Here is a 15,598-nt window from a genome sequence, read left to right as displayed (position 1 = left end):
CATGCGGCAAACTGGTCAAATGGGAACCAGTTCCACGTTAAGAAAATTATGTCGATTTGAAGAACTTCATAGTTTTAAGAACTTCCGTCTTGGATGGTTTTCATGATCACCGGACCCACTCACAAGCCAGCAATCACTCAACAACCACTAAATAACTAACTATGACCTTCCAATCCAGGTTTATAATCTCCTTGTTTAGACATAAATCTATCTGAAATTACGCTCCCCAGGCATGAGTGTTACACTTTCTCTTCTGTGTTCTGGACGCCATCCACCTCCATAAATATTACATACATAACGGTTCAGCACCTTCCCAACGAGCCATCCTTTTTGGTCAAGTTTGGTCAGAATTCCCTCCCTGGCTTCAGAGTAGACTGGACTTTATAAAGTTGAAGAGACAGATTAAGACGAGTTGACGCCAAATGATGTCAAAGGACGACACTCAGCCACACGAACTATATAATAAACCAAAGAAAAAAAAATCGATGTTTGGCCATTGGGAAGAATTTTCAACAATGGCCCGTGTCACAAAGTTTCCATTTTATAGTCAGTGGATCTTGATATGCACAATGGGTGGTGTGTAACAGCGTATGAAATAACTACTTAATGTTTACCATCCCTTCTAGCAATGTGTGTGTGTGTGTGCGTGTGTGTGTGTGTGTGTGTCTGTGTTCGCGGGCGATAAATCCCACTGAAAAAATATGGCGTCGATCGCTTTGTCCGTTAACCTAATGACGCGGGCTTCGCGGGCCCTCTCTCTCTCTACCCAGTGATACCCATTCGTCATTCTTCCCCAAGTTTTACAGCCGCTGCCTCTCGTGTGTGTGTGTGTGTGTGTGTGTGAGGGAGAGAGTTGGGAGGAGGTGGGGTGGGTTGGGTTGCGTCGGCCATGCAAATTTCATGGTCAGAGTGAGAGAACCATGGTGTGTATATGGCGTCCGGTGAAATGAGTGAGTGTTATTGAAGAAGAAGAAGAAGAAGAGAGAGAGAGAGAGAGTGTAATTTGTAGATGTTAACCATGCACAGTATTGTCCAAGGGGTTCGTGGGGGAGTGGCGGGTGGCGGGGTTTTGCCTACGCAACCTTGTATTTCAGTGGCTGTAAATGGCGCTCTGCTGAATGGCCGGTGAACGGGACAATGGGAGAGGAATTTACATGTGTTACCCATGCCCAAAGGGCATTGTCAGACGCTATCAACACTTGGCGTTTCATACAGTAAATGACACTACTGTATGACAAGTGGTGCTTGCCCCCTTGCCAAGTTGTAGATTTGAATATATATACGTAATATTTCAGTTATTCTATCTATCCTGTCTAATATTTTTGAGCGTTATTTACGGGGATTCTTCTGTTAGATGTCTTTCAATTTGTTACAGGAATTATTTTCAAGCATGGGGGTGTGTGGGGTGTGGGTGTCTGTCTGTTGGTGGTGTGTGGCAAGCATGACGGACGCACGGTACCGGCCGGGGGGGCGTCGTAAGACGAGGGTTTTGTTTATTATGTCTTTTGTGCTATTCCTCCTGCACCTGCAGGAATGTCTGGGTACTATAATTCTTCGAATTTGCCATAACGAATGCTTAATATAATTTCTTCTCGTTGAACGAACGATTGATAACTGAATAGCGGGGTGCGGGGGAAGATGGGAGGAGCCGCGGGGGCTTCGCGCACGGTACGAAGTGCGCGCGAGCAGCGAAGCTCTGCGCCGCGGGCGTCATGCGCAGTGTTAAGAGACACACACACACACAACACCCCGCCTAGCGCGGTGGTATACCTCCAGCAAGACGTTGCGCTCCACGAATTGACCACGACGGTCTTAACCTGTGGGTGTTTTTATGACCTGGCCATTAAACTCAAACGCCAGAAATCATTTCGAAGCAATTATTCATAGCCACAAGACGATACGTTTCGTGTAAGCAGACACAAGTGTTAAGGAGGATTACGTACAGATGTTTGCAATCAGGAAATCCATATCATTGTCATGACAGGAAATGGCAAGGGGGAAGACACAAAGAGTTGATTACGTGAAAGTCAATAATGTATGTAAAAAAACAACCCACTCTGTTGACATTGGTCTGTATACACACACACACACACACACACACACACGTGTGTAGAACTCCCTCTCCTGCTACATGAATAGGTGATTACTTACACACACACACACACACACACACACACACACACACATGGGTCTCCGTGGTGCAGTGGTTAGCGTTACTGACACACAAGGCCAGCCCGGGGTCGGCCCTCGCATGGACTCGAGACGTGTTTGCATACATACCTCGTCGTAAAGACACGGTCCACACACGTACAAGGTTAAGAGACAGGGCGTACACGATTGTAACGCGCTATCCCCGTGACACACAAATATACTCATACTCACATACATGAATACATACATACTCACATACATACATGAATACATACATACTAATTTACTAGACCAAGCGGATTACATAAACGTAACACGTAACTCTTGCTCATGAGGGATTATGCGTCAGGTTGAGGTCCTCCAGGCCATCATACACACCCAGGAAGTGCTTGTGGCGTGGCGAAGGGGGTTAGTCCTCCTTCTCCTCCTCCCATGAGCCGACCAGCCACACACACACACACATCTGGGGTGCGAGGGAGAGGAGGGGGTTTGAGGTTGCTCGTCTTCCACCGCCTTGCTAACGAGAGTGGAGTGGAAAAAGGAAAAGGAAAAAAAAAAGAGAAATCTTCCAGTCTCGTTAATTCTGCTGCTGGTGCTGCTTCTCTCTCTCTCTCTCTCTCTCTCTCTCTCTCTCTCTCTCTCTCTCTCTCTCTCTCTCTCTCTCTCTCTCTCTCTCTCATACTAAACATGTGACCTAATTAAATGTAATAAAGCTAAAACGCATTATAGACCTCTCTCTCTCTCTCTCTCTCTCTCTCTCTCTCTCTCTCTCTCAGAGTGCCACCCGTTGGCCGGCCTCTGTCCAGTTCCAAGGCGCCAGAATTCAACCCGGTTAGGGGGATCTGAACATGTTGGATGTCACCACCACATCCACCGCCTCTTCTTGAAACCCCAACCCCTGCGCACCCTCACCACACCACCTCCTCCTCCAACCTCCCAAGGTTTACTTCCAAGGAAGTGGGACCTGCAGTAGTAGCATGGAGTAACCTAGCTACCATAATTACCATTCTTGTGAGCAGCTGTTTTGTATCCACAAGGGGAGGAGGTGGGAGGATATTAACACTCGCTCTCGTATGGCGTGCTAGCGGCCCCCGCCTCCCTCCCTCCCTCCCTCCCTCTCTCTCGGTCATCGATCGAAGTCGTGCAAATAGTTAACACTTGTTTAGCTTGCCTTATTATTAAATTGCCCTTATTGAATTGCCCTTTTTTTTAAAGAGTAGGGAAATCTAAACCCTCCCCTCCTCCCCCCTCCTCCTCCTCTCATGTTTACCGAGGTTATGTGAGTAACGCGCGAAGAATACGCCTCCAGAGAGCGACTCGGGTGCATCAGAGAACGTACGCCAGACGCATGAGCCACACATCAGAAAACATAACGCCATACGCATGAGCCACACATCAGAAAACATAACGCCATACGCATGAACCCACACACCAGTTCATCTCATGTCTTCAAACTGACCCTTTACCCTCTCCCCACCTCCTCTTCCTCACCCATCACCATCATATCAGAAAATTGCTGTAAACTCCACATCTCCGGACGCCCCCTGGTCGTGCCAAGTCATTGTCTTGACGCACCAGACTTATACTTTTATAAGTACCTGTGTTCGTGAGTGTGAACTAGTCTTGGTGAATTGTTTCATACGTTGATAAGTTCTGTTGAGGAAGAAGTCCTCTGACTCAGTCGAAATGAACCGTTTGCGGTCCACGAGCGGCGCCGCCCCATGACCTAGGGTGAGCTGAGTGTGTGTGTGTGTGTGTTGTGTGTGTGTTGTGTGTGTGTGTGTGAGTGTGTGTGTGTGTGTTGTGTGTGAGTGTTGTGTGTGTTTGTGTGTGTGTGTGTGTGTGTGTGTGTGTGTGTGTGTGTGTGTGTTGTGTGTGTGTTGTGTGTGTGTGTGTGTGTGTGTGTGTGTGTTGTGTGTGAGTGTTGTGTGTGTGTGTGTGTGTGTGTGTGTGTGTGTGTATGTGTGTGTATGTGAGTGTTGTGTGTGTGTTGTGTGTGTGAGCTGAGTGAGTGTGTGTGTATTGTGTGTGTGTGTGTGTGTACACTGAGGCACCTACCTTGGCCAGTGACGACGATGTGGACCTCGGTGTAGGTGTAGTGGGAGGTGTAGTCGAGGAGGAAGTGCGTCAGTCCTGGGTACTGGCACAAGGTTTGGTCGTCCTCCTCCTCCACGCCCGCCACACACCCCACCACCAACACCCGGAGCAGCGCACGCCACAGTCTCCACCACATTGTCACTCTTCATTCACTTATATTTCTTTCTTCTCTCCGTTCTTTCCTTTCACAAACTTCACTTTGGCTTTGGCTCCAGGAGTCCATATGTCATGTCCCTCTCGACGTCTTACGTAAACCCGTGGTGTTGTGGGGAGCAACTCAGGGTTGTTTATGATGTTGTGGGAGAGATCTTGGAGTTAGGTTCATTCATAACATTAGTAGTTTCAGTAGTTTTGGTTAAGCGTAGTTTGTGTGTGTGTGTGTGTGTGTCCCCTGTTGATTGGATTTTCACGTGTGTATGATAACTTCAGGAAAATACACCTCGTATTAATGAATGTTGACGGCTGGCCACGCTGTGTGGGTTTATCATCACTTCTTGTTTTATGGTAGAGAGATGGTTGTGTTGGCAGGTGGTTGTTGTGTGGTAGAGACGGTTGTGTTGTTCTGTTGTCACCAGGGCCAGCTGTCCAGTGATGGTGGGTTGTAGAAGAACAGTCAAGCCAAACGTGTGTGCGTCAGGCCGCCTGCAACGTCTCGCACTTCACCTCCTGGAAAGGGATAATGTGTGGTTAGAACCCTGGGGTTACGACGGTGGTACGAGCCTTGGGTACGACGGTGGTACGACCCTTGGGTACGATGGTGGTACGATCCTTGGGTACGACGGTGGTACGATCCTTGGGTACGACGGTGGTACGATCCTTGGGTACGACGGTGGTACGAGCCTTGGGTACGACGGTGGTACGACCCTTGGGTACGATGGTGGTACGACCCTTGGGTACGACGGTGGTACGATCCTTGGGTACGACGGTGGTACGACCCTTGGTTACGACGGTGGTACGATCCTTGGGTACGCCGGTGGTACGATCCTTGGGTACGACGGTGGTACGACCCTTGGGTACGACGGTGGTACGACCCTTGGGTACGACGGTGGTACGACCCTTGAAGCACGACGGTGGTACGACCCTTGAAGCACGACGGTGGTACGAGCCTTGGGTGCGACGGTGGTACGACCCTTGGGTACGACGGTGGTACGAGCCTTGGGTACGACTGTGGTACGAGCCTTGGGTACGACGGTGGTACGACCCTTGGGTACGACGGTGGTACGAGCCTTGGGTACGACGGTGGTACGACCCTTGGGTACGACGGTGGTACGACCCTTGGGTACGACGGTGGTACGACCCTTGAAGCACGACGGTGGTACGACCCTTGAAGCACGACGGTGGTACGAGCCTTGGGTACGACGGTGGTACGACCCTTGGGTACGACGGTGGTACGAGCCTTGGGTACGACTGTGGTACGAGCCTTGGGTACGACGGTGGTACGACCCTTGGGTACGACGGTGGTACGAGCCTTGGGTACGACGGTGGTACGACCCTTGGGTACGACGGTGGTACGAGCCTTGGGTACGACGGTGGTACGAGCCTTGGGTACGACGGTGGTACGACCCCTGGGTACGACGGTGGTACGACCCTTGGGCACGACGGTGGTACGACCCTTGGGTACGACGGTGGTACGAGCCTTGGGTACGCCGGTGGTACGACCCTTGAAGCACGACGGTGGTACGACCCTTGGGTACGACGGTGGTACGAGCCTTGGGTACGCCGGTGGTACGACCCTTGAAGCACGACGGTGATACGACCCTTGGGTACGACGGTGGTACGATCATTGGGTACGACGGTGGTACGACCCTTGAAGCACGACGGTGGTACGACCCCTGGGTACGACGGTGGTACGAGCCTTGGGTACGACGGTGGTACGACCCTTGGGTATACGACGGTGGTACGACCCTTGGGTATACGACGGTGGTACGACCCTTGGGCACGACGGTGGTACAACCCTTGAGGTCGCTGGTGGTACGACCCTTGAACTCGACGGTGGTACGACCCCTGGGTACGACAACTTTGATCTTTGACCTGACCCTTAAAGCTCCAGGTCAAAAGGCCTCCCATCTATTGTACCCTTTCGTGCTCAGGAGTGAATATCATAAACCCCATTTCCAATTTGATGGCACATAATAGAAATTTGATGATAGATGTTAGACCAAAAAAAAGATTAGTATTTGATCGAAAAACGCACATAAGGTATAGAATAAAGTCTTTTTGATCGAAAAAACGCACATAAGGTATAGAATAAAGTCTTTTTGATCGAAAAAACGCACATAAGGTATAGAATAAATCTTTTTAAATCAAAAAAAAACGCACATAAGGTAAGAAAAAAGTTTTTTTGGATCGAAAAACGAACTTTAAGGTTTTAAATAAAGTTTTTTTGGGTCGAAAAAACGCACAAAAGGTATAGAATAAAGTCTTTTTTTTGAAAAGGGGAAGGGAGAACAAAAAAACGAACATAAATATAGATAGAGGTTTTTTTTTTATTTTTTTCCCCAAAATTCCCCCCAAAAGTGAGGTGGGTCCTTTTCTTTTAAGATTGCTGGTCCTTGAATTTTTTGGGGTTTAAAGGTGTGGGGGGGTGTCGGAAACCTCCCCCTCCCCCCCTGCCGGGGGGGGTTCCCGTGGGATCCCCGCCCTAAATTTGGGCGGTGGTGTACTTCCCCCCCCTTTGGTACTATGTCCCTCCCTCGCCCTATTTGGGGCAGGTGGGGTACTTCCATCGTCCTAAATTTAGTCAGCTACTGTCCATTCCCCCGCCCTATTGGGGGCAGGTTTGGTACTTTTTCCCCCGCCCCGCTGGGTCAGGGACGGGCCATCCCTCGCCCCATTGGGTCAGGGATGTACTTCCCTCACCCCACCTGGGCAGTACTGTCCATCCCTCGCCCTATTGGGTCAGGTAGTGTACTTCCCCCCCCCTCCTGGGTCAGATACTGTCCATCCCTCGTCCTATTGGGTCAGGTAGTGTACTTCCCTCACCCTACCTGGTCAGATACTGTCCATCCCTCGCCCTATTGGGTCAGGTAGTGTACTTCCCTCACCCTACCTGGTCAGATACTGTCCATCCCTTACCCTATCAGGCTAATCTTTCCTCTACTCACATATGCATATGTAACAAGCTACTTCCCCCACATCATTACTAATTCAGTCCAATTATTTAACATTTACCCTCTCTTTATTGTGGTGTTTATAGCCGCGGTAGACCCCTGGGGGCTTGATCGATGATATACGGAATCGTCCGGTCCCTGGGCTGGATGAAACATTTAGACACGTATTAAGTTGTGTGGAACTTGAGGAAGTCAAGGCCATTTTGGAACGTACTGTACTTCATGATTACAGCGACATACGGGAATCTAGGCTTGACTGAAAGATACTGCTCTCTTGGCTTCATGAATCATAAGGGGAGGGGCGGGGGTATTGGCTTACTGAAACATGCAGCACTTTAAGTGTGCTGTAACATACGGCACTTTAGGTCGACTGTAACATACGGCACTTTAGGTCTACTGTAACATACAGCACTTTAGGTCCACTGTAACACACAGCACTCTAGGTCTACTGTAACATACAGCACTTTAGGTCTACTGTAACGTACAGCACTTTAGGTCTACTGTAACATACAGCACTTTAGGTCTACTGTAACATATGGCACTTTAGGTCTACTGTAACATACAGCACTTTAGGTCTACTGTAACATACAGCACTTTAGGTCTACTGTAACATAGAGCACTTTAGGTCTTCCGTAAGATACAGTGAAAAACCTGTCTTGTAAAATGTGCCTGGTCATAGTCACTGGGAAAAACACGGAAAGATGGTAGAGAGTTCCAAAGCTTCGAGGTGAAGGGAAAGAAACAGTTATCAAAACGGCCTACACTTTGAGTTGTTTAATGAAACAAGTGTTAGTTCACACCGCAGGCGTTACACCCAGCTGGGTGGCAAGTGGCGTGGCTACGACAAGCAACACTTCACAAGGATAATGATGATATTGACCATCTCTTGTGTAATGTTGAGTGTATGGATTAACGACTTGTCTCCAGCTGCCCATTAAACCACAGTCTGGGACATACAACCATTAGATATAACAAAGGTACTAATTATAGATATTGTCTCTGCGTCATCAGGCAAATAGACACGTATTGACCAAACCCAAACGGTCGTTTAAAGTTCCACTCGTCTGGCCTACCTCAGGACGCGAGCTGGGGACCCGGGTTATTCGTATGTTACTAAGCTGAACCACCTGGCAACAGAGGTTGGCACACACGTTAAATATGGCGTGTTTATATCGACGTCACTGAGGCCTTCTGCGATGCCTCCATTCCCTTCTGCAGAAGCTCCAGGAGACTCGGTGTCCATGCAGTTCCCTTACAGAACGCCTCCCATCGTGTCTTGCCCCTAAACCAGCGCCAGCCTCGTCTCAACCTTACCCCATTTTCTTCTTACACTCCCTGCACCACTCACTAGCATCTTGTCCCTGTGACCCCATTTTCTTCTTACACTCTCTGCACTTCCCAGTCTTGCCCTGTGACCCCCATTTTCTTCTTACACTCCCTGCCCCACCCAATCTTGTCCCTGTGACCCCCATTTTCTCCTCACACCCCCTGCCCCACCCAATCTTGTCGCTAAGGTGCAGTGAACTATATTTACCCAGGACCGATCTTGACACAGTGTTACGTGGGGTAGGAAGATCTATTGTCAATCAGGAGGCAGCCAAGTTCCCCCTTCGTCCTTATGGTACAAAATTAGAACGAGTGTTGTCGAGCAAAGTAATCCCAGTGTTGCTGTGTTTCCCCAGCCTCTTCGCTCTCTCTCTCCTCTCTCTCTCTCTCTCTCTCTCTCTCTCTCTCTCTCTCTCTCTCTCTCTCTCTCTCTCTCTCTCTCTCTCTCAGTACTTTTTAAGGGTCGTGTTGTCCTATTCAAGGAGCTGTTACACCCTGGGGTATGGTGGAGCTCGCTCTGTGTGTGTGTGTGTGTGTGTGTGTGTGTGTGTGTGTGTGTGTGGGGTGACGGGGAAATTAAGACACATGTGAATGACTTATCACCTTACGTTCATTCCCATGATTCATGAAGGCCATGTCTGGTTAGGTACGAGGCTGGATGAACAGTCGTTTCTCTTGTGTGACAGTTAAGATAATATTCCTTCATCATTACAGACACCAGGTAATTAGTCTTCCATCACGTCCTAGCTGATTAGTTGCTGTTTCTTTGACTGTTAATTAGTGCAGTAGTTAACACACACACACACACACACACACACACACACACACACTGCCAGACCGCTACCAGCCAGGCCCCTCCCCCCACAAACTATATCGACCAGACGCGTCCAAGTCACCCTTCTACCATCGTCACAGTCAACCAGTGTCAGCCAGACGCTCGGCAACCATTTTCGACCAGACGCACTATAGTCCCCAGCCTAGCTGTTTGGGTTGGGATATTGTTGATCCCACGGGATCTGTCTGTCTGGTCACGAGGTGTAATGATTGATGACCCGCACGTATATATACATACACGTCAGTCGTTGATGGCATAGCAGCTCCTGGGTGGTGGTCTTCGTGGTCGTGTTCGCGGTCGTGGTTTAGGGGTGGAGGGAGGGGGGTGAGTCATCGTGCCGCTAGCTGTAGTGGTGTCTAGGTCGTGTTTGTGTTGGCTGTAGGGTCGTTCGTTCATGGTTGGCAAGGGGGAGTTGACCAGAGCCCGTTAGGGTTAATCAGGTCAACTGCCAGGACAGACCAGGATGAAACCCCCCCCCCCACCCCACCCCCCTAGATACACGTAAAGGAATACTCCATGCAAGAGCGAGGGGAAAAACCAGTGGGTTTGAAATCGCTCTTCACTGGAAATACATCTGCGTCATTTATAGAACACTCCCAGCGTCCTGGAAATAAACATTGTGATGTTATGTGGGGTTTCCAGGACAGACTAGAGGATAGGATTATGTTCATTGTGATGTTATGTGGGGTTTCCAAGGACAGGATAGAGGATAGGATTATGTTCATTGTGATGTTATGTGGGGTTTCCAAGGACAGGATAGAGGATAGGATTATGTTCATTGTGATGTTATGTGGAGTTTCCAGGACAGGATAGGATTATCTTCATCACGTCTATGTTAGCACAGGGTTGAACTGTGGCGTCTTGAGATTGTACAGAGGGGAATCGAGTGACGTGTTCCAATGAGGAGAAATTGTATTCCAGCATCAATGAATCTAAGTTACCGCTCCCCCTGCGGCGAGGTGCTGCCCTGGTTCGAATTAAGGAACCGGGGGGAAGAATAGTAAATAGGCGAATGGATAAGGGTTTAGGTTAGGTGAAGAGGATGAGGTGCTAGCACGTCAGGAGACGAAGAGAGAAGGAGTTTGGCCATCGGGCACCACCCTGAGGAAACACCACTTGTGATCGCGGGGAAGTCGCTCCACCGTCAGCTGCCTCCGTGGATCAGCTGGACAGAGAGAGAGAGAGAGAGAGAGAGAGAGAGAGAGAGAGAGAGAGAGAGAGAGCTATATATTTTCAGAGAAGTGACGAAAGCAAAGGGGGAAAACAAAGGAAGGAATTATGGAAGGGAAGAAGGACCAGTGTGCCACACAATGTGTGTCTAAAAGTTTCTCGGACCATGATGGCCAGGAGGGGCTACATGGCAGATGGTGGGGTCAGATGGTTTTCGGGGTCTTGGTGTTGCCCCCCCTCAGTATATATAACACATGATCTCGGCTACTGCAGCATGAAGGACCCAACACACACACACACACACACACACACACACACACACACACACACACACACACACACACACACACACACACTCCCTCCCTCCTCCCTCATACTTGGGCAGGGTGTGAGGTGCATGCCTCACTCACATCCTTGGCTTAATGATGATCACCGATGACAGACGTGGCCTCCAGCCAGGACCCCCTGACACACACACACACACACACACACACACACACACACACACACACACACCTCTCTGGCACCGGCACTGTATACCTGACTCTGCCTGTCATGTGTGGTGTGGTGGAACAGTATTTACTCAAGACATTTTTCTTTGTCTGATATGCCTGGATTTGAATCATGTGAGGAGGTGGTGTTGGTGGTGCTGCCGCTCTTCGCCTGCAGAGCAGGATAATGTGAGGGGCCCCCGGGAGGAGAGAGAGAGAGAGAGAGAGAGAGAGAGAGAGAGAGAGAGAGAGAGAGAGAGAGAGAGAGAGAGAGAGAGAGAGATTTATGTGTGTCAACTTACACGATCGAGAGAATATAAAAAAAAAATGATGTCCAAATGGTATCAAGATATTTTTCCTCTCTCTCTCCCTCTCTCTCTCTCTCTCTCTCTCTCTCTCTCTCTCTCTCTCTCTCTCTCTCTCTCTCTCTCTCTCTCTCTCTCTCTCTCTCTCTCTCTCTCATTTCTCCTTTTCTCTCTTTATTCTGTATTTCTTGCGAGAGGATCGTGTGTCGTAGAGGCTCGGTGGTGGCCCCACGCATATTGTCTCGTTCCCCTCCTCCCCTTTGCGTGTGTCACCGTAGATAACATTAAAACTCAAATACTTGAAAATAAGAACATAAACCAATGAATTTTCTTATTTTTTTCTGGTGGCTAAACTTGCATGATTTATTGGTCCATGACTCATACCACGAGACTGAATGACATACTGCATGACGTAGTGTGTGTGTGTGCGACGGTTGTTCTACTGCGTTGGTCAGGTGGAGCAGGTGGGAAGTGCACGGTGGGTCTGGAACACACGTCCCTGGTGTCTGGAAATGTTCCAGTCACCTCGTCCCCTCGGAACTGGAATTCGTAATGTGTTACAGCCGTATGATGAGTTACGGTGTATCTGTACACCATCAACCGCATAACTGTACACCATCCACCGTATAACTGTACACCATCCACCGTATAACTGTACACCATCAACTGTATAACTGTACACCATCCACCGTATAACTGTACACCATCCACCGTATAAATGTACACCATCAACCGTATAACTGTACACCATCCACTGTATGATCCGTCTCGATATATCCGTGTATCATCATCATCAACATCAACATACACACTTATGTTCACTCACGCGCAGCCTCCTCCTCCTCCTCCTCCTCCTCCTCCTCCTCCTCCTCCTCCTCCTCCTCCTCTCCTCACCATCACCATCACAACCCATCATCGTTCCTCCACACACACACACACACACACACACACACACACACACACACACACACACACACACACACTCATCTCACGCACTCACCCATCTAGGAAAACTGAATATCAATGATTCATCCAACACTAAAGACACAAGATATCCTCAAACGTAAAACCACTTAGGCAAGTGTGTAAACCACACATTGATACTATATATATATATATATATATATATATATATATATATATATATATATATATATATATATATACATTTATTTTTCTTATTTATTTTGCTTTGTTGCTGTCTCCCGCGTTAGCGAGGTAGCGCAAAGAAACAGACGAAAGAATGGCCCAACCCACCCACATACACATGTATATACATACACGTCCAAACACGCAAATATACATACCTATGTATCTCAACATATACATATATATACACACAGACATATACACGTATACACATGTACATAATTCATACTGTATGCCTTTATTCATTCCCATCGCCACCTCGCCACACATGAAATAACAATCCCCTCCCCCCTCATGTGTGCGAGGTAGCGCTAGGAAAGGCAACAAAGGCCCCATTCGTTTACACTCAGTCTCTAGCTGTCATGTAATAATGCACCGAAACCACAGCTCCCTTTCCACATCCAGGCCCCACAGAACTTTCCATGGTTTACCCCAGACGCTTCACATGCCCTGGTTCAATCCATTGGCAGCACGTCGACCCTGGTATACCACATCGTTCCAATTCACTCTATTCCTTGCACGCCTTTCACCCTCCTGCATGTTCAGGCCCCAATCACTCAGAATCTTTTTCACTCCATCTTTCCACCTCCAATTTGGTCTCCCTCTTCTCCTCGTTCCCTCCACCTCTGACTCATCTATCCTCTTGGTCAGTTTTTCCTTACTCATTCTTTCCTTGTGACCAAACCATTTCAAAACACCCTCCTCTGCTCTCTCAACCATAATATATATATATATATATATATATATATATATATATATATATATATATATATATATATATATATATATATATATATATATATATACTTTATATCAAGCCTTACCATTTGTATACATATGTAAATCAGATAAACCTTTGAGCAGGTTCCAAAGGCTGTACATCATGTCAGTGGTTCTGCATCGTAACAGTGGTGTGTAAATCATACTGTAAATTTGTGTACCATACCAGAAGGATGGACATCATACAGTAAGCCCCATGTATCATGCTATAAGTGTGCAGATCATACCTTAACCATATCATAAACTTGTAAATCAAATTGTAAACGAGTTGGCATACATACCCAGGGTCGGGACTGTAAATACGATACTTGTGGTTGATATCGTAAATCGTATCGTCAGGGACAGTGAATGATTTACATAACTCAGTAAATAATAATTTCAATATTCCTTTCATTGTTGTTATTTATGACCTTTACTGAGAAGCAGTAAGGTCTGTCTTTATTATAGATTTAATACCTGGTTGAAGAGCAGTAAAGGGATGATTTTTCCTTTTTTTTGTATTTACTCTTTATCAATTTACTCTTTATCAAAGTCCACAGATACTTCGTCCTCGTTATCAACACGTCCCCCTCCACACTGAGACGCGATCACATAATAATCCAAATTCAGAATAAATCTCCAAGCGTGTAATGTTTTCCGAAGACATTGGTCGTCATATATAAATATGTTTTTTGAAAGAAATTTCCTCAATTAGTTCATGGAATGACTTGTCCTGCTGTCTGCCATTCTATGTTCCCACGGAGTGTATGAATCATCATATTACATAGCCTTGGAACCTGTGTTCAATTCTGTGTCTCGTACCGCAACCTGGACATAGCGGCGTGCACAATTACCTTTCCGTTGAGTGAAATCACCTTTCCGTTGAGTAGAAATTACCTTTCCGTGGAGTGACCGGCAGCCTCTGGACGGAGATGTGATGTCTCTCTCCTGAAATGTGGAATGAGAATTGCACTCGTGTGTGTGTGTGTGTGTTTGTGTAGGGGAGGGAGGGATGATGCGAAGGGCTTAAGTGTGTGTGTGTGTGTGTGTGTGTGTGTGTGTGTGGGTTGTGAGGAGGAGGGGGATGATGTGGGTCAGTCACTCGAGATGGAATGACAGGCATGTGACTCAGCGAAGTGGTAGAGGGTGGCTGGTCACCCCCTGCTCATAACCAGGGTGTGGTGTGGCTCTGGAAAGTGGGTGTGGAGTGTCATGCCGCTCCTCTGAGGATGGTGGAATGGTACGGAGGGCATACAGATGATGTGGAGAGATGTGGAGGTTAGGGTGTATGTAGAGTGGGGGAGTGTTATGGTTGTGGTGGGGGTAAGGAGGTGTTAGAGGAAGGTGGGTTGGTGTATGGTATGGTGGTGGAAGAAGGTGTATGGTGGTGCTGGATGAGGGTGGGTTGGTGTATGGTGTCGCTGGAGGAGGGTGGGTTGGTGTATGGTGTCGCTGGAGGAGTGGGTTGGTGTATGGTGTCGCTGGAGGAGGGTGGGTTGGTATATGGTGTCGCTGGAGGAGGGTGGGTTGGTGTATAGTGTTGCTGGAGGAGGGTGGATTGGTGTATGATGGTGCTGGAGGAGGGTGGGTTGGTGTATGGTGGTGTTGGAGGAGGGTGGGTTGCTTCTCGGTGGTGTTGGAGGAGGGTGGGTTGGTGTATGGTGGTGTTGGAGGAGGATGGGTCGCTGTTCGGTGGTGTTGGAGGAGGATGGGTCGCTGCTCGGTAGGGGTGGAGGAGAGGCAGCAGCAGGAGGACGCGAGTGGACGAGGCGAGTGCTGGCGACCCCACGTACCTCCGCCACAACACTGGCTCTCACACCGGTGCCGGGCCTGGCCCTTGCTGGGGTAGGTCTGGGGGCTGAAGGAGGGCGGGCGGGAGGGGAGGCCAGAACACCCGCATACTACCCCCTCCACTGGATGTTATGTTATCAAAGGTGACGCTCCGTGTGTGTGTGTGTGTGTGTGTGTGTGTGTGTGTGTGTGTGTGTGTGTGTGCGTTTGTGTGTGAATGTGGGGAGCTGTCGTCGGTAACTTATGGGGCGATGCAACGTGCATGATGACATGCAACCCCCCACTTACTGCACATACTGCTTGCCATAGAGTGTGTCCAGACACACCACACACCTCACCTGTCACTCCACCGTCACCTCCTCCCGCATCCTTACCCGAGGCGGACAACAACAATAACAACACCAACAACAACTG

The 15,598-nt window shown here is 48.5% G+C and overlaps 1 protein-coding gene across 2 annotated transcripts in view; it reads right to left on the bottom strand.

Moving 5' to 3' along the window:
• LOC139754809 (glutamate receptor ionotropic, delta-2-like) overlaps positions 1–15,187 on the bottom strand; it is a 39,941-nt gene extending 24,754 nt beyond the window's left edge. The window contains exons 1-2 of one of the 2 annotated variants that reach the window (XM_071672657.1): positions 14,291–15,187; positions 4,210–4,914 (exon numbers count right to left, since the gene is read on the bottom strand). In XM_071672657.1, coding sequence (XP_071528758.1) covers positions 4,210–4,384 — 175 coding nt within the window. In that variant the 5' untranslated portion in view covers positions 4,385–4,914; positions 14,291–15,187. The remainder of the gene's footprint in view (positions 1–4,209; positions 4,915–14,290) is intronic. The other variant, XM_071672648.1, reaches the window with a different exon arrangement.
• Positions 15,188–15,598: the final 411 nt, after the last annotated feature.

The sequence above is a fragment of the Panulirus ornatus genome, chromosome 2 (assembly GCF_036320965.1).
Source record: "Panulirus ornatus isolate Po-2019 chromosome 2, ASM3632096v1, whole genome shotgun sequence".
NCBI classification, from domain to species: domain Eukaryota; kingdom Metazoa; phylum Arthropoda; class Malacostraca; order Decapoda; family Palinuridae; genus Panulirus; species Panulirus ornatus.
Note: the sequence above shows the minus strand (reverse complement) of the source record. Positions and strands in the feature narration are given on the sequence as shown.